This window comes from Lampetra fluviatilis, chromosome 66 (genome assembly GCF_964198595.1).
Source record: "Lampetra fluviatilis chromosome 66, kcLamFluv1.1, whole genome shotgun sequence".
Taxonomy (NCBI): Eukaryota; Metazoa; Chordata; class Hyperoartia; order Petromyzontiformes; family Petromyzontidae; genus Lampetra; species Lampetra fluviatilis.
Window position 1 is genome coordinate 5,485,166 of NC_136340.1, and position 19,825 is coordinate 5,504,990.

General features: G+C 55.6%; 1 protein-coding gene across 4 annotated transcripts in view; it reads left to right on the plus strand.

The window, feature by feature from the left end:
- LOC144952201 (F-box-like/WD repeat-containing protein TBL1XR1) overlaps positions 1-13,854 on the plus strand; it is a 70,976-nt gene extending 57,122 nt beyond the window's left edge. For 2 of the 4 annotated variants that reach the window (XM_078882604.1, XM_078882605.1), the window contains exons 6-17: positions 498-591; positions 2,016-2,157; positions 2,709-2,916; positions 3,594-3,657; positions 5,349-5,446; positions 6,285-6,345; positions 6,982-7,103; positions 7,624-7,698; positions 8,006-8,133; positions 8,742-8,907; positions 9,555-9,656; positions 12,728-13,854. In XM_078882604.1, coding sequence (XP_078738730.1) covers positions 498-591; positions 2,016-2,157; positions 2,709-2,916; positions 3,594-3,657; positions 5,349-5,446; positions 6,285-6,345; positions 6,982-7,103; positions 7,624-7,698; positions 8,006-8,133; positions 8,742-8,907; positions 9,555-9,656; positions 12,728-12,754 — 1,287 coding nt within the window. In that variant the 3' untranslated portion in view covers positions 12,755-13,854. The remainder of the gene's footprint in view (positions 1-497; positions 592-2,015; positions 2,158-2,708; positions 2,917-3,593; positions 3,658-5,348; positions 5,447-6,284; positions 6,346-6,981; positions 7,104-7,623; positions 7,699-8,005; positions 8,134-8,741; positions 8,908-9,554; positions 9,657-12,727) is intronic. The other 2 variants (XR_013640590.1, XM_078882606.1) reach the window with 2 other exon arrangements.
- The last annotated feature ends 5,971 nt before the right edge of the window (positions 13,855-19,825 follow it).

Consider the following 19,825-nt stretch of genomic DNA (forward strand, 5'->3'; position numbering starts at 1 on the left):
GCGCTACTGTTCTGTGTGTGTATCTCTCTGTGTGTGTGTGTATCTGTGTGTGTATCTGTGTGTGTGCCTGTGTGTGTGTGTGTATCTGTTTGTGTAACTGTGTGTATCTGTGTGTGTATCTCTGTGTGTATCTCTGTGTGTATCTGTGTGTGTGTGTGTGTATCTGTGTGTGTGTGTGTGTATCTGTGTGTGTGTATCTGTGTGTGTGTGTGTGTATCTGTGTGTGTGTGTGTGTGTATCTGTGTGTGTGTGTGTGTGTATCTGTGTGTGTGTGTGTGTATCTGTGTGTGTGTGTGTGTATGTGTGTGTGTGTATCTGTGTGTGTGTATCTGTGTGTGTGTGTGTGTGTATCTGTGTGTGTGTGTGTATCTGTGTGTGTCTGTGCGTGTATCTGTGTGTGTCTGTGCGTGTATCTGTGTGTGTATCTGTGTGTGTGTAACTGTGTGTGTATCTGTGTGTGTGTAACTGTGTGTGTGTGTGTCTGTGTGTGTGTGCAGCAGACAGTCGTGGGGGTGGGTCCCCTTCCAGGACAAATGGTGAATGCGGCCAAGAACGGGGAACCCGTGGAGAACGGGGGCCACAGTCTGTCAAGTACGTTGCCCTCCACCGTTCGGGGGTCGTCGTTGTTAGCAGCAGCAGCATCATCGTTCTCATCATCATCGTCAGCATTATCATCATCTTCATCAGCATTGTCATCAATGTTGTCATCATCGTCAACATTGTCATCAACGTTGTCATCATCATCAGCATTGTCATCAATGTTGTCATCATCATCAGCATTGTCATCAACGTTGTCATCATCGTCAACATTGTCGTCATCATCATCGTCAGCATTATCGTTGTCATCATCATCGTCAGCATTATCGTTGTCATCATCATCGTTAGCATTATCGTCATCATCGTCATCAGCATTGTCATCAACGTTGTCATCATCCTCAACATTGTCATCATCGTCAGCATTATCGTTGTCATCATCGTCAGCATTATCATCATCGTTGTCGTCATCATCAGCATTATCGTTATCATCATCGTTAGCATTATCATCATCGTTGTCATCATCGTCGTCAGCATTATATCATTATCATCATCGTCGTCATCAACGATATCATTATGATCATCGTCAGCATTATCATCGTCGTTGTCATCATCGTCAGCTTTGTCATTTGTCATCATCATCGTCGGCATGACAATTAACATCATCGTCAGCGATTTTATTCTCATCGTCATCGTTATCATTGTCAGCGTCATCATTGTCATCATCGGCATTATTGTCATTATCATTGTCAGCGTGCCTGCCTGTGCGTGCCTGCCTGTGCGTGCCTGCCTGTGCGTGCCTGCCTGTGCGTGCCTGCCTGTGCGTGCCTGCCTGTGCGTGCCTGCCTGTGCGTGCCTGCCTGTGCGTGCCTGCCTGTGCGTGCCTGCCTGTGCGTGCGTGTATGTACGCTTGTGTGCGCTGCGATTTGCTCCCCGTTCGCAACCAAACCTGAGGCTCCCCCTAGATCGACTCAAATGAGTAACCGGTGCGATGCGGGGTGTAGCAAACATCGCCACTGGGAAGACAAAGGCGGCCGGGGGCGGTTGCTGCCCACCCACCAGAGGTCGCAACCGGGTACCCGATACCCGTACCCGGCCAGGTACGGGTACCCGTGTGCGACCCTGGTGCGGCCGGGTACGGGTAGGCCGTGAGTCACTGGTGAGTCACCGTTTGTCACTCATTTCCCAACGTCTTGTCTCTTCTCACAATTCAAGTTCCTAGAATCAACCCACCCACGCCTGCAACGTGGCTTCATCCCAGAGGTCGCAATCAGGTACCTGTACCCTACCCGTTGGCGACCCTGGTGCGGCCGGGTACGGGTAAGGAATCAAAACCCGTTTGCGACCTCTGCCATCCACCTCCCTCGTGTGGCAAGGCAGCGGCCTTCGTTGGCGCCGATGCCGCTGGCTAACAGCCCTCGCCCCAACGGTCTGCTAAGGCTACGCGGGGGACCTTTGTCTTTGTGGCGTGGGCGGAGCAGACAGCCACGCGGACGCCATGGAGGTGGACGCCGCCGAGGGGGACATTGAGATACCCCCCAGCAAGGCGACGGTGCTGCGCGGACACGAGAGCGAGGTGTTCATCTGCGCCTGGAACCCCGTGTGCGACCTCCTCGCCTCTGGGTGAGCGGCGGCGCACTTCACCGCTCGCCCACGCTCGCTCACTCGCTCGCTCATCACCACGCTCGCGCACGCTCGATCGCTCGCCTCTCATCTGCTCACCTACGCTCCGCTCGCTCACCCACGTTCGCCACGCTCGCTCTCACCACACTCGCTCGCTCGTTCTCACCACACTCGCTCGCCCCTCATCCACTCGCTCACGCTCCGCTCGCTCGCTCACCACACTCGCCCCCCGCTCGCTCGCTCGCCCCTCATCCGCTCGCTCACCCACGCTCGCTCGCTCGCTCGCCCCTCGCTCGCTCACCCACGCTCACTCGTTCACCCCTCATCCGCTCACCCACGCTCCGCCCGCTCTCACCACGCTCGCCATGCTCGTGCTCTCACCTCGCTCGCCCGCTCTCACCACGCTCACCCACGCTCGTCACACTTCTCACCACGCTTGTCACACTTCTCACCACGCTCACCCACGCTCACCCACGCTCACCCACGCTCACCCACGCTCACCCACGCTCACCCACGCTCACCCTGACCGTGTCGTCTCCCTTCCGGCTCAGTTCCGGAGATTCGACGGCGCGTATATGGGACCTGCGGGAGGGTGGAGGCGGCGGTGGTGGCGGTGGTGGTGGTGTCGGTGGTGGCGTCGGTGGTGGCGTTGGTGGTGGCGTTGGTGGCGGTGCCAATCAGCTGGTGCTGCGCCACTGCATCCGCGAGGGCGGTCAAGACGTGCCCAGTAACAAGGACGTGACGTCACTCGACTGGAACGTGCGTCGCATCTGTCCTCCCTCTCCCTCCGTCTGTGTCTCTCTGTGTTTGTGTGTTTGTGTGTTTGTGTTTGTCTCTCTGTGTCTGTCTGTGTTTGTCTCTCTCTGTGTCTGTGTCTCTCTCTGTCTGTCTCTCTGTGTCTGTGTCTCTCTCTCCGTCTGTCTGTCTCTCTCTGTCTGTCTCTCTCTGTCTGTGTCTCTCTGTCTGTCTCTCTGTGTCTGTGTTTGTCTCTCTCTCTGTCTGTCTCTCTCTGTCTGTCTCTCTCTGTCTGTGTCTCTCTCTCCGTCTGTCTGTGTCTCTCTCTGTCTCTCTGTGCCTGTGTTTGTCTCTCTCTGTCTCTCTCTGTCTGTGTCTCTTTGTCTGTGTCTGTGTCTCTCTGTCTGTCTCTCTCTGTCTGTCTCTCCGTGTCTCTCTCTGTCTGTCTCCCTCTCTCTCTGTGTCTCTCTCTGTCTGTGTGTCTCTCTCCGTGTGTCTTTCTCCGTCTGTCTCTGTGTTTGTCTCTCTCTGTCTCTCTGTCCGTCTCTGTGTCTCTCTCTGTCTGTCTCTCTCTGTCTGTCCGACTGTCCGTCTGTCTCTCTCCGTCTCTCTCTGTCTGTCTCTCCATCTCTACTCGCTGCTAACAGCACTTGCCCCAGCGTTCTTCTAAAGGCTACACGGGGGATCTTTATCTTTTGCAGAGTGAGGGGTCACTCCTGGCGACGGGGTCCTACGATGGGTTTGCCAGGATATGGACCAAAGATGGTGAGTGGAGTTCATCGTCCCTCCTTCCTCCATTCGGGGCTGAAGTTTATTATTCTGAACGTGGGCGCCACGGTGGCTAGGAGATGTTGACTACCTCGCCTGGTGTACAGGAGGTCGTGGGTTCGATCCCGACCCTGACGCCTGCTGCTGTGTATGTGGAGTCTGCGTCTCTCTCTCATCATCATCATCATCAGGGTGGCTAGGAGATGTTAACTACCTCGCCTGGTGTACAGGAGGTCGTGGGTTTGTTCCCGACGCTGACGTCTGCTGTAACTTTGGAGTTTGCGTGTCTCTCTCTACCCGTGGTGGTTGCGTAGATTTTTCTCCGGGCCCTGCGTTTTTTTTTCGCCCTCCACATTTAGAATCGACGTCACGCGTCTTAGGCGGCTGCTATAAATGTACACGCGATGATGATGATAATCCGCTACTTCGTGTGAGCATCGTTTGTGGTAACCAGGGGGTCGCATCTGAGAAAGAGCGACGTCGCAGCTCAGTGGGAGCTTGCTTGGTAAAAAATAAAACTTAGATTTCACCAATCAGCTTAAGTTTTATATTACACTGAGAAAACTTTTATCTGCTGATTCATGATTCCATAGAGACGAAGCATTGTTTGTTTTGTGGTGGTGATGGTGATGATGGTGTTGATGACGGCGGTGGTGGTGATGGCGGTGGTGACGATGGCGTTGATGGTGGTGGTGGCAGTGGTGATGGCGGTGATAGTGGTGGCGATCGTGGTGATGACGGTGGTGGTGATGGCGGTGGTAACGATGACGATGGTGTTGATGGTGATGGCGTTGATGGTGATGGTGGCGGCGATGATGGTGGCGATGGCGGTGATGGCGGTGGCTATGGCTATGGTGATGGTGGTGATGGCGATGGTGGTGGTGATGGTGGTGTTGATGGTGATGGTGGTGATGGTGGTGATGGTGGCAATGGTGATGGTGGTGATGGTGATGGTGGCTATGGTGATGATGGTGATGGCGATGATGGTGATGGTGGTGATGGTGATGGTGGCTATGGTGATGGTGATGGTGGTGATGGTGATGGTGGCTATGGTGATGGCGATGGTGGTGATGGTGGTGATGGTGGTGATGGTGGTGATGGTGATGGTGGTGGTGATGATGGTGGTGGTGATGGTGGTGATGGTGGTGATGGTGGCGATGGTGGTGATGGTGGTGGTGATGGTGGTGGTGATGGTGGTGGTGATGGTGGTGATGATGATGATGATGGTGGTGATGGTGGTGATGGTGGCTATGGTGATGGTGGTGATGGTGATGGTGGTGATGGTGGTGATGGTGGTGGTGATGGTGGTGGTGATGGTGGTGGTGATGGTGGTGATGGTGGTGATGGTGGTGATGGCGGTGATGGCGGTGATGGCGGTGATGGCGATGGTGATGGTGGTGATGGTGGTGATGGTGGTGATGGCGGTGATGGTGGTGATGGCGGTGATGGCGGTGATGGCGATGATGGCGATGGTGGTGGTGGTGGTGGTGGTGATGGTGGTGATGGTGGTGATGGTGGTGATGGTGGTGATGGCGGTGGTGATGGTGGTGATGGCGGTGATGGCGGTGGTGATGGTGGCGATGGTGGCGATGGTGGCGATGGTGGCGATGGTGGCGATGGTGGTGATGGTGGTGATGGCGATGATGGCGATGATGGTGATGGTGGCGTGCCGCTCCCGTGCCTGTCAGGGAACCTGGCGAGCACGCTGGGGCAGCACAAGGGCCCCATCTTCGCGCTCAAGTGGAACAAGCGCGGCAACTACATCCTGAGTGCCGGCGTCGACAAGGTGGAGCACGCACACCGCACACGCACACCGCACACACACCACGCACACACACCACACACGCACACCACGCACACCACACGCACACCACGCACACCACGCACACCACACACGCACACACGCACACCACGCACACCACACGCACACCACACGCACACCACGCACACCACGCACACCACACGCACACCACACGCACCACACGCACACCACACACGCACGCCACACGCACACCACACGCACACGCCACACGCACACACCATTTGTCCATCTGTTCATACGTGTGTGTATAACGCGTCTTTAGCGCGTGTATATATAGTGCATGTGCAGTGTGTGTATAGCGTGTGTATAGCGTGTGTATAGCGTGTGTATAACGTGTCTATAGCGTGTATATAACGTGTGTATAGCGTGTCTATAACGTGTGTATAGCGTGTCTATAACGTGTGTATAGCGTGTCTATAACGTGTCTATAGCGTGTGTATAGCGTGTCTATAGCGTGTGTATAGCGTGTCTATAGCACGTGAATCACACGTAAAGTGTGTGTATAGTGTGTTTAGCGTGTATATAACTTGTGTATAGTGTATATAAAGTATGTGTTTAGCGTGTGTATAGTATGTATAAAGTGTGTGTATAACTTGTGTATAGTGTGTGTAAAGTATGTGTATAGCGTGTGTATAACTTGTGTATAGTGTGTATAGTGTGTGTATAGTGTGTGTATAACGTGTGTATAGTATGTGTTTAGCGTGTGTATAACGTGTGTTTAGCGTGTGTTTAGCGTGTGTATAGTATGTGTTTAGCGTGTGTTTAGCGTGTGTATAACGTGTGTGCGCGTGTTTTCCTGTAGACGACCATCATTTGGGACGCTCACACGGGAGAGGCCAAACAGCAGTTCCCCTTCCACTCTGGTACGTGTGTGAGCGTGTACTTGTGTGTGAGCGTGTGTGTGTGTGTGTGTGAGCGTGTGTGTGTGAGCGTGTGTGTGTGTGTGTGTGAGCATGTACTTGTGTGTGAGCGTGTGTGAGCGTGTGTGTGTGTGTGAGCGTGTACTTGTGTGTGAGCGTCTTGGTGAGTGTGTGTGTGTGAGCGTGTACTTGTGTGTGAGCGTCTTGGTGAGCGTGTGTGTGTGAGCGTGTGTACGTGTGTGTGTGTACGTGTGTGTGTGTACGAGTGTGTGTACGTGTGTGTGTGTGTGACCGTGTACAAGTGTGTGTACGTGTGCGAGCGTGTACGAGTGTGTGAGCATGTGTGTGTGAGTGCGTGTACGTGAGTGGGCACTCATTGTAGTGAGTGAGTGGGCACTTAACCGTGCGAGCGAGGGTGAGCGTCTCCTCACCGTGGCGGGTGAGCGTCTCCTCACCGTGGCGGGTGAGCGTCTCCTCACCGTGGCGGGTGAGCGTCTCCTCACCGTGGCGGGTGAGCGGCCCCTCCTCCTCCTCACCGTGGCGGGTGAGCGTCTCCTCACCGTGGCGGGTGAGCGTCTCCTCACCGTGGCGGGTGAGCGGCCCCTCCTCCTTCTCACCGTGGCGGTTTATCCCCCACAGCCCCAGCGTTGGACGTGGACTGGCAGAGCAACACCAGCTTTGCCTCGTGCAGCACCGACATGTGCATCCACATCTGTCGCCTGGGCGCCGACCGGCCAATCAAGACCTTCCAGGGTCACACGGTACGGGGGTGAGGGGGCGCGGGGGGAGACACGGTGGGGGTGGGGGGGGTGGTACAGTGAGACACGCGGGGAGACACGGGGTGGGGCGCACGGGGGCACGCAATAAGGGGTAGACACGGGGACGTGGAGGGAGACACACTGAGAGACAGGGGCGCAGGGAGACACCGGGACATGTAGGGAGACACACAGAGAGACAGGGACACACAGGGAGACACGGGGACATGTAGGGAGACACACAGAGAGACAGGGACACACAGGGAGACACGGGGAGAAATGGGACGCGCCAGGAGACACATGGAGAGCCTCTAATGAGTAACCCCGGTACCCGGTGCGATTTGTAAACATCGCCACGGGAGAGACAAAGACGGCCGGGTGTGGTGCCAGCCGGCCACCCGCCGTGCGCCGCCGTGCCGGCCTTGGAAGGCCTTGCCGCTACTTGCCGACAGCGGCACCCCCCCCCCCCGCCCGCGCTTTGTCGAGGCTACGCGGGTGACCTTCGTCTGTGTGCCGCCTCCGACAGAACGAGGTGAACGCCATCAAGTGGGATCCCTCGGGGTCGCTGCTCGCTTCCTGCTCCGATGACATGACGCTCAAGGTGAGGGGCCCACCTCACCACACTCACCACACCCACCCACCCACCCACCCCTCGTGTGCCGTGCCTACCCACCCACCCACCCCTCGTGTGCCGTGCCTACCTTCACAGGTGCTGCTCACCCACCCACCCACCCCTCGTGTGCCGTGCCTACCCACCCACCCACCCCTCGTGTGCCGTGCCTACCCACCCACCCACCCCTCGTGTGCCGTGCCTACCTTCACAGGTGCCGCTACTGGCTACGAACAGCGCTGTGCCCGACGGTCTGTTACAGGCTGCCCGCGGGATCTGTGTGTGTGCGTGCGCGCAGATTTGGAGCATGAAGCAAGATGCGTGCGTGCACGACCTGCAAGCGCACAGCAAGGAGATCTACACCATACGCTGGAGCCCCACGGGGCCAGGGACCAGCAACCCCAACGCCAACCTCATGCTAGCCAGGTGAGTGGTGGCGGTGGTGGCGGTGGTGGCGGTGGTGGCGGTAGTCAGGGACACGTTCGCACGTGTGTGTGTGTCGGAGCCTGTGTGTGTTTGTGTGTGTGTCTCACCGTGCGTGTGTGTGTGTCTCACCGTGCGTGTGTGTGTGTCTCACCGTGTGTGTGTGTGTCTCACCGTGTGTGTGTGTGTGCGTCACCGCGTTTGTGTGTGTCACTGCGTTTGTGCGAGTGTGTGTGCGTCTCACCGTGTGTGTGCGTCTCACCGTGTGTGTGCGTCACCGCGTGTGTGTGTGTGTCACCGCATTTTTGTGTGTGTGTGTCACCGCGTTTGTGCGAGTGTGTGTGCGTCACCGTGTGTGTGTCACCACGTGTGTGTGTGTGCGTGCGTCACCGTGTGTGTGTGTGTGTCACTGCGTGTGTGCGTCACCGCGTGTGTGTGTGCGTCACCGCGTGTGTGTGTCACCGTGTGTGTGTGTGCGTCACCACGTGTGTGTGTGTGCGTCACCACGTGTGTGTGCGTGCGTCACCGCGTGTGTGTGTGTGCCCGCGTGTGTGTGTGTGCGTCACCACGTGTGTGTGTGTGCATCACCACGTGTGCGTGTGTGTTGCCAGCGCGTCGTTTGACTCGACGGTGCGGCTGTGGGACGTGGACCGGGGAATCGGCATCCACACCCTCACCAAGCACCAGGAGCCCGTGTACAGCGTCGCCTTCAGCCCCGACGGGAAGTACCTGGCCAGTGGCTCCTTCGACAAGTGTGTCCACATATGGAACACGCAGGTGAGTGAGACTCAGAGAGTGAGAGAGACACAGGGTGAGTGAGACCCGGGGTGAGAGGGACACTGGGTGAGAGAGACCCAGGGAGACACAGGGAGAGAGAGAGAGACCCAGGGTGAGACTCCGGGAGAGAGAGAGACACAGGGTGAGAGAGACACAGGGAGAGAGAGACACAGGGAGACCCAGGGAGAGAGAGAGAGACACAGGGAGAAAGAGAGACACAGGGAGAGAGAGACACAGGGAGAGAGAGACACAGAGAGACACAGGGAGAGAGAGAGACACAGGGAGAAAGAGAGACACAGGGAGAGAGAGAGACACAGGGAGAAAGAGAGACACAGGGAGAGAGAGACACAGGGAGAGAGACACAGGGGGAGAGAGAAAGACCCAGGGTGAGAGACACCCAGGGAGAGAGAGACCCGGGGTGAGGTTTGACATGCTTGTCTGTGTGTTCTTGTCTCCCTGTGTCTTCCTGTGTGTGTGTCCCCCTGTGTGTGTCCCCCTGTGTGTACGCGTGTCCCCGTGTGTGTCCCCCTGTGTGTGTGTCCCTGTGTGTGTGTCCCTGTGTGTACGCGTGTCCCCCTGTGTGTGTGTCCCTGTGTGTCCATGTGTCCCCGTGTGTGTGTGCGTGTATCTCTGCGGTGTGCGCACAGACGGGGTGCCTGGTGCACAGCTACCGGGGCACGGGGGGCATCTTCGAGGTTTGCTGGAACTCGTCGGGCGACAAAGTCGGGGCGAGCGCCAGCGATGGATCGGTGAGTGAGCGCACGAGTGAGTGAGTGAGTGAGCGCACGAGTGAGTGAGTGAGCGCACGAGTGAGTGAGTGAGCGCACGAGTGAGTGAGTGAGCGAGTGAGTGAGCGCACGAGTGAGCGAGGGAGCGAGTGAGTGAGTGAGCGCACGAGTGAGTGAGGTGAGTGGGTGGGTGAGTGAGTGGGTGAGTGAGTGAGTGAGGGAGCAAGCGAGTGAGTGAGTGAGCGCACGAGTGAGTGAGTGAGCGCACGAGTGAGTGAGTGAGCGAGCGAGTGAGTGAGCGCACGAGTGAGTGAGTGCGGGAGCGAGTGAGTGAGCGCGCGAGTCAGTGAGGGAGCGAGTGAGTGAGCGCGCGAGTGAGTGAGCGCGCGAGTGAGTGAGTGAGCGCGCGAGTGAGTGAGTGAGCGCGCGAGTGAGTGAGCGCGCGAGTGAGTGAGTGAGCGCGCGAGTGAGTGAGTGAGCGCGCGAGTGAGTGAGTGAGCGCGCGAGTGAGTGAGTGAGCGCGCGAGTGAGTGAGTGAGCGCGCGAGTGAGTGAGTGAGCGCGCGAGTGAGTGAGCGCGCGAGTGAGTGAGTGAGCGCGCGAGTGAGTGAGTGAGCGCGCGAGTGAGTGAGTGAGCGCGCGAGTGAGTGAGCGAGCGCGCGAGTGAGTGAGTGAGCGAAGCGCGCGAGTGAGTGAGCGCGCGAGCGAGTGAGTGAGCGAGCGAGTCAGTGAGGGAGCGAGTGAGTGAGCGCGCGAGTGAGTGAGCGCGCGAGTGAGTGAGTGAGCGCGCGAGTGAGTGAGTGAGCGCGCGAGTGAGTGAGCGCGCGAGTGAGTGAGTGAGCGAGCGCGCGAGTGAGTGAGCGCGCGAGCGAGTGAGTGAGCGAGCGAGTCAGTGAGGGAGCGAGTGAGTGAGCGCGCGAGTGAGTGAGCGCGCGAGTGAGTGAGTGAGCGCGCGAGTGAGTGAGTGAGCGCGCGAGTGAGTGAGCGCGCGAGTGAGTGAGTGAGCGCGCGAGTGAGTGAGTGAGCGCGCGAGTGAGTGAGTGAGCGCGCGAGTGAGTGAGTGAGCGCGCGAGTGAGTGAGTGAGCGCGCGAGTGAGTGAGCGCGCGAGTGAGTGAGTGAGCGCGCGAGTGAGTGAGTGAGCGCGCGAGTGAGTGAGTGAGCGCGCGAGTGAGTGAGCGAGCGCGCGAGTGAGTGAGTGAGCGAGCGCGCGAGTGAGTGAGCGCGCGAGCGAGTGAGTGAGCGAGCGAGTGAGTGAGCGCGCGAGTGAGTGAGTGCGGGAGCGAGTGAGTGAGTGAGCGCGCGAGTGAGTGAGTGCGGGAGCGAGTGAGTGAGCGCGCGAGTCAGTGAGGGAGCGAGTGAGTGGGTTTAACTCTCCAACACACAGCAACCGGTTAGTGCAGTACTAGCAACGAATTGTAAATGTTGTAGTGGGTTTAATTCTCCAACACACAGCAACCGGTTAGTGCTGTACTAGCAACGAATTGGCCACGTTCTGTTTACGTGACATTCAAATAAAGTCACGTAATTTTTCGATTTAAAGCTTTCGTGACTGCAGGGATTCATCTTCTTAGTTTTTTCGGTAAAGTCACGTAGAAGGGAAATAATAAAATAATAAAAATCAAACATTTAAAAATTCTCACGACGTTTTGGCCACAACGCAAGCAGCCGTCCTCAGGTGAAGAACAGGTCTGTCCGGAAGACAGCGTCTGAATGAAACACCACCAGGCTTGGAGCGACTATTTAAGCTGGGATGGAGGGGGGAAGGGCGCCTTGACAAAATAATTTGCATATCAAGATGAATGTAGCATATTTATGGGAAATGCAGATATGCGATTAGCACTACTTGTGAAATGCGTAGGAGGTTTGGCGGGGGGTTTAAAGTCATATTATGCCCGTGCATTATGCAGGATTGGCAGCATCAAAAGGAGGGGATAGGGGGTTGCATTAATCAAGGGAAGGAGTGTTAATAGTATGTAGCTGCAGTAACTAAAACCACCACGTAAACAACTAAGGTATAAACTACATAGTATCATCAGTATGCTAAATATACTCTCCAATAAGCTGAGCTACTAACAGTAAGTAATACATTACAATTCTACGTCGTAAAAAATATAATATGCTTCCATCTAAACTTTATTCTCTTACATCACACGGTCTACACCGTACTATACACTGCCATAGACAAACCCAACATTAAATTACATACCGTATTACTATACACACGCCTTATACATTGTAATATTACACTATGTATTATTCTACCCACCCTAATGTATATTTCACACTGCTGTATATTCACTATACAATTACGATACTATATATTACTATTTATTACTGGTAGGAACGAAGTGAACCAGCCGACAATAGATTATATCGTCCGTCCGTCCGATGTCCGATTAGGTGTAGCAGCATCGCCCCCTACTGCAAACACTTGGCAGGACCCTACAGAAACCTTTAGACTCAGTGACGCTTTCCTGGCTAAACAAGTGTAACATTCCCTTGTAATTCCCTGAGATAGCTTTTAATTAAAACATTTAAATTAAAAATTAACTCACAGCGGCCTAAAGCCTACAGCTAGGCCTAAAGCCTAGAACTAGGCCTCAAACTCTCCCTTCGTATCGTACCCCCGCGTGTGTGAAAGGGAGTTAATGTTTAACAATGTTACATTCCCTGATGTTTTTAAATAGAAACATTTACATTTAAAGCTTTTACATGAATAATTAAACATTTAAATAAAAAAATAACTCACAGCGGCCTCAAGCCTACAGCTAGGCCTAAAGCCTAGAACTAGGCCTCAAACTCTCCCTTCGTATTGTCCGATTAGGTGTAGCAGCATCGCCCCCTACTGCAAACACTTGGCAGGACCCTACAAAAACCTTTACACTCAGTGAGGCTTTCCTGGCTAAACAAGTGTAACAATACATGATGTTTATGTTCTTTGGTTATTCGTTCCTACCAGCCCCACCCCGCAGGGACCTGTTACTTTGTACCGTGCCTGTATCATGGAGCACTTGCCCCGACACTCCGATGACAGCTCCTGGTGGTGGTGGTGTCTGTGGTGGTGTCTTTGTGTGCGCCGTGCGTGTGTGCAGGTGTGCGTGCTGGATCTTAGGAAGTAGCTGTGGCCGAGATCGACAGAGGGGGGGGGGGGGGGACCGACGGTGAATGTGTAAATAATAATAATAACGTTAAAAATAAACAACAACAACAACAACAAAGTGGTGGTGGTGGTGGTGGTCAAGGAGGGAGAGATTTGAAGAAGTTCAACTTTAGAAATGTCCACTCCACTACTCCCCCCACTACCCCCCACCCCGTGACTCCACTACCCCCCACCACACCAAGTGACTCCACTACCCCCCACTACCCCCCCCCCCACTACCCCCCACCACACCAAGTGACTCCACTACCCCCCACTACCCCCCTCCCACTACCCCCCACCACACCAAGTGACTCCACTACCCTCCCCCCCGCCTCTACGTCGCCCACCACCTCCCCCACCGGACCACCCCAACTGCAGCATTCCGGCCGCCCCCCCATTCACAACCTCGCAGTGAGCCAGCCGGCTACAGCAGCAACTACAGCAGCAGCTACAGCAGCAGCTACAGCAAATACAGCAGCAGCTACAGCAGCAGCAGCTACAGCAGCAGCAGCTACAGCAGCAGCAGCTACAGCAGCAGCTACAGCAGCTGCAGCTACAGCAGCAGCTACAGCAACAGCAGCTACAGCAGCTACAGCTACAGCAGCAGCTACAGCAGCAGCAGCTACAACAGCAACTACAACAGCAGCAGCTACAGCAGCAGCAGCTACAGCAGCAGCAGCAGCAGCAGCTACAGCAGCAGCAGCAGCTACAGCAGCAGCAGCAGCAGATGGACGACTGCGCTGGCGAGGCCGCCCCCCCCCCCCCCGTTGGCCAGGTGTTGTCGTGCCCCCCACTGTTCACACCTCTCTGCTGCCGGGCCGCGTCACGACGCTCACAGCAACGGCGGGGGGCAGCGCAGGAGAGGGAGACGACGGCGGTCGCCACGGCGACGACGGGGTTCTCCACGGCGACGACGGCGGTCGCCACGGCGGTGCTCGCCACGGCGGCGGTGGTCTCCAAGACGACGGTGGCGGTGGTCTCCAAGGCGACGACGACGGCGGTCGCCACGGCGACGACGGCGGTCTCCAAGGCGACGGTGGCGGGGATCTCCAAGGCGGCGACGGCGGTCGCCACGGCGACGACGGCGGTTGCCACGGCGACAAAAAATTATATATAAAAAAAAGTGGAGTGGGGCGCGGCAGACGGCAGAGGAAAATTCAAAAATCCCAGATTCGGTGGAAATAATTTTTTGTTTTTCTTTTTCTTGTTGTTGTAAAGAGGTTGGTGGGGAGGGGGGGGGGGTGGGCGGAGTGGCGGATGAGATTTCACAGGAACCACGACGATGATGACGACGATGACGATGACGACGACGATGACAACGATGATGACGATGACGATGATGATGACGACGATGATGACGACGACGACGATGACGACGGCTGCGGCGACGATACAAACAGAACCGGCGGTGGCGAGCGACCTTGTATTTTTGTTCCTATCGACACGCACCTGTACATAACTTTTGCGTAGGTTTAAGAGTTTAGATTTTATTATTGATGAAGGGGGGGGTGGGTGGGGGGTTTGAGGGGGGGGGATATGAGGGGGGGGGTATGAGGGGGGGGGGTATGAGGGGGGGGTATGAGGGAGGGGGGGGAAGGTTTCCTATCGTTTCAGTGGCGGGCGTCGGTTAAACGGTGGTTGTTGTGTAAAAAAAAAAACCTAAAAACTTAAAATTTAAACCGCAAAAAAATTACGATGATCTGTAAACAACCGCCGCGGTTCGCGAGGGGGGGGGGCGGGAGGGGGGGGGGGCAGGGGTGGAGGGGGGGGGCCAGGGGTGGGGGGGGGGAGGTTTAAATCGGCCGCCCGTCTATCCCGTGTGGCGGGACCGTCGTCTTGATTTTGCATCTTGTTTGGTTTATTTTGTTTTGTGTGAGCGCGCGAGGGGGGGCTGGGGGGGGGGGTAGCGGCTTGATTGTCGTGTGGGGGGCCCGGGCCCCCCCTATACCCCCTCCGTACGGAGCGGCACGAAGCACCGAGGGCAAGGAGAGGAAGTGGGGGGATGGTGGTGGTGGCGACGATTTTACGGTGACGGGAGAGGCAAAAACAAGAACTGAATTAATTGCAACTAAATTTGTGTTTTACTCCGCGCGGAAGCGTCGTTCGCAGTAGGGACAACAGCACGGATACACAACAACAAGTGGCGACAACAACACACACAACAACAACAACACATACACAACAACAAGTGACGACAACAACACACACAACAACACATACACAACAACAAGTGACGACAACAAGAAGTGACGACAACAACACACACAACAACACACACACAACAACAAGTGACGACAACAACACACACAACAACACATACACAACAACAAGTGACGACAACAAGAAGTGACGACAACAACACACACAACAACAACACACACACAACAACAAGTGACGACAACAACACACACAACAACAACACATACACAACAACAAGTGACGACAACAACACACAACAACAACAACACATACACAACAACAAGGGACGACAACAACACACAACAACAACAACACATACACAACAAGGGACGACAACAACACACAACAACAACAACACATACACAACAACAAGGGACGACAACAACACACAACAACAACAACACATACACAACAACAAGGGACGACAACAACACACAACAACAACACATACACAACAACAAGGGACGACAACAACAACACAGATACACAACAACAACACAGATAAACAACAACACGGATACACAACAACACACACAACAACACAGATACACAACAACAACAACACACACAACAACAACACGGATACACAACAACATACACAACAACAACACAGATACACAACAACACAGATACACAACAACACAGATACACAACAACAACACAGATACACAACAACACACACAACAACACAGATACACAACAACACAGATACACAACAACACAGATACACAACAACACAGATACACAACAACACAGATACACAACAACAACAACAACACCGATACAACAACAACAAGCGGCGAGTAACGACGGGAGGCGGGCGGCCCCGACAGGAGGTTGCCGTCCGTCTGTGAGTTCCGTGGAGGAAGTCGGTGGTGGTGGCGGTGGTGGTGGTGGTGGTTGGTGTTGTTGTGTTTTGTTTTAAGCAACGATTATCAGCCCGCGACTTGGTGACTGGTGGGGGCAAGGGGGTGGTGGTGGTGGTTACTTCACCCCCCTTCCCCCACTGCTATCCACCCACACCGCACCCACCCCACCTCCCCACTCCTCTCTCATCGTCCCACTCCCCTCCCATCATCATCTCACTCCCCTCCCATCATCATCTCACTCCTCCCTCCCCTCCCATCGTCTCCCTTCATCATCCCACTCCCTCCCCCTCTCATCATCCCACTCTTCCCTCCCATCCCACCAACCTCTCCTCTCATCGTCCCCCTATTCCACTCGGCAAGAGGAACGCGATCACACCCGCAACCACCACCACCCTCACCACCACCCACCACCACTACTACTACCACCCGCGACCACCACCACCACCACCCTCGACCACCACCAGCGACCACCACCAGCGACCAGCGACCACCACCACTACTACCACCCGCGACCACCACCACCACCACCCTCCACCACCACCACCATTCGCGACCACCCTCCACCACCACCACCCGCCACCACCACCACCCGCCACCACCACCCGCCACCCCCACCACCCGCCACCCGCCACCACCACCACCCGCCACCACCACCCGCCACCACCCGCCACCACCTGCCACCACCACCACCCGCGACCCCCACCACCACCACCACCCTTGACCACCACCACCCACCCCTCCCCCCGTCGTCTCCCCGCCTTAGGAATGTGGAGTTTTGACCACCGCAGGAATCCGGTCCCTTCATCTCGAGTACGGCGGGACGGGGGGGGGGGTCTCCATGCCCCCCACCATGACCCCCCCCCATTCCCCCTGTGTGTTTTTTGGGGGGGGGGGGGCACGAAGGGCCCAGTGGCACCACCGTAGCCGCGGCTCCGGGAATCGGCACTCCGGTTCCGGACCGATCCGGCGGTTCCGTCGTCGATGACCTCGAGGGTTTGTCGAGTTCTCACCGCGACCGCCGCTCCATTGAAGCGCCGCTGCTACACCGGCAAATCCCCCCCGGCACCTCCACCGGCAAATCGCTCCGGTACCTCCACCGGCAAATCTTTCGCGGCATCTCCACCGGCAAATCCCTCGGCAACTCCACCAGAAAATCACCCGGCACCGCCACCGAATAGCTCCCCGCGGCATCTCCACCGCCACCTCCACCAATACCTCCACCGGCAAATCCACCCGGCACCTCCGACTCGCACGGTTGGCTACGTACGGTGCGTAAGAAGTCCCACGTGCGCGCACGGTTTCGGATAAATGCAGCGGCACGGCTCGTCTCGTCATGTTTGTGTTTTGTTTCCGAACGTTTTCCTGACGTTGGCAAGCCGACGTTCATTCCTCGTTCCGCCCCCGCCGCCCCCCCCCTGGCAACCTCCTCACTGCTCTTGTCAATAGCGTCACGGCCCCCCCGCCCTCCCGCCCCCCGTCGATCCGCTGCTGGATGAGAGCCTCCCATCGTAGGCCGCGATCTTTTTTCTCCCCCTCTCGTTTTTACGCCCCAAACATCTTTGTGATTGTCACTCTGGTGGCGAATCCGACTCTGATGTCCATGCGGATCTCTCCCCCCCTCTCCGTCTCTCTCCCTAACTCTCCCTAACTCTGTCACCCTCTCTCTCACCCTCTCCCCCTCCCTATCTCTGTCCCACTTTCTCCCTATCTCTCACCCTCCCCCTATCTCTCTCTCCCACTCTCTTTTTCACTCTCCCTATCTCTCCCTATCTCTCTCATTCTCCCACTCTCTCCCTATCTCTCCCTAACTCTGTCTCACTATCTCCCTATCTCTCCCACTCCTTATCTCTCACCCTCTCCCTATCTCTCCCTATCTCTCTCACCCTCTCCCACTCTCTCCCTATCTCTCCCCCTATCTCTCTCTCTCCCCCTATCTCCCTCACCCTCTCCCACTCTCTCTCTCCCACTCTCTCCCTATCTCTACCCCTATCTCTCTCCCCCTATCTCTCTCTCTCCCCCTATCTCTCTCTCTCCCCCTATCTCTCTCTCCCACTCCTTATCTCTCCTCACCCTATCTCTCTCTCTCTCTCTCCCACTCTCTCACCTCATCTCTCTCACCCTCAGCTCCGCTAATCCGCGTTACAATCCATTCCAGCCTCCCGCTCGTGTAACGACGAGACATCACCGGCGACCCTTCCCTTCCCCCGGGTGGGAAATTCCACATTCCTACGACGGGGCCGAATCTCACCCCCACGGTTTTGTGAATTTATTGACCTCACCCCCATCCCCATCCCGGTGAAACCGCACGAACAGACCAGGGATCGAACTCTCCCTCCCTCCCTCCGCTGAACTCCTCTCCCCGCTAGGTGCTAGCCGGGTAGCTGGCTGCTACGGCTGCTGACAAACCCACAAACCACCCCGGCGATGAGTCGGTGGAGATACGATGACGACGACGACGATGATGATGATGTTTTTGTTGTTATTATTGGAGGGGCGGGGAGGGGGTGGGGAGTTTGTTGTTAATTTTCGTGCGTCGCGGGGAGATCGCGGTGCAATTGGCGAGTGTGTCGGTAAAACGTCGCCCGAAATTGTTAAATTGTTGAGGGTTTTTTTTTAAACCTTAAAAAAAACTCTGCAGCAAAGACGAAGATCATCCCCCCCCCCTCGTGTAGCCTCTAGCAGGCTGCAGGGCAAGTGCTGCTAGCGAGCAGCAGCAGCGCCTGTGAAGGCTACCGGCGCTGTGGCTACACGAGGGGGTGGGTGGCTACCAGCACCACGCCCGGCCGCCTTTGTCTCTCCCCCAGTGGCGATGTTCACTACACACCGCACCAGGTACTCGTTTAAGGCTGAGTCAACCTAGGGGGGGGGTGTTGGTGGCAGTTGCGCGCACACAGACATACACACAGACATACACACACGGTTATACAGTCACACACATAGTCACAGACAGACACACACACAAAGACAGTCACACACACAAAGAGTCACAGACATACAGACACAGTCACACACACACAGTCACAGACAGTCACACAGACATAGTCACACAGTCACAGACAGACAGTCACACAAAGACAGTCTCACACACACAGTCACAGACATAGTCACACAGACATAGTCACACACACAAAGACAGTCTCACACACACAGTCACAGACAGTCACACAGACATACAGACACAGTCACACACACACAACCGGTTAGTGCTAAAGTCGTAAACTAATAAATGCCACGTCTTGTGATTTACGTGACACAAATCACTTACTTAAATTGGTCGTGTCGGGTGGTGGTGGTGGTGGCGGCGGCGTGTTTGACGACACACTGCGTCTGTGTACTCGATCAAATCAAAAACCTCTCGTCGCGGTAATGGTCACCGTGAGTCCCCTGGTTTATTGTTGCTTCGCAGAGGATGAGGGGTGGGGTTGGTGGTGGGGTTGGTGGTGTTTGTTGTGGGGGAGCGGTGGTGCAGCGGTTAGCGCGGGCAGCCTGCGATGCTGAGGAGCCGAGTTCGATTCCCGTCTGCGTGAGCCACCAACAACAACAACCGGTGGAGATGTATTCTTGGTTCTTTCGGTAAAGTCACGTAGAAGGAAAGTAATAAAATAATAAAAATAAAACATAAAATAATTCTCACGACGTTTCGGCCACAAATCAAGCAGCCGTCCTCAGGTGAAGAACAGGTCTGTCGAGAAGGCAGAGTCTGAATATGGTATTGTCATCAGTATGACATAAGTAATTATATATTACTCATTCAGACGCTGTCTTCTCGACAGACCTGTTCTTCACCTGAGGACGGCTGCTTGCGTTGTGGCCGAAACGTCGTGAGAATTGTATTTTATTATGTTTTATTTTTATTATTTTATTATTTCCATTCTACGTGACTTTACCGAAAGAACCAAGAAGATGAATCCCTGCAGTCACGAAAGCTTTAAATCGAAACCGGTGGAGATTTGTGTCCGAACCGATCCCGAGCCCCTGGTGAG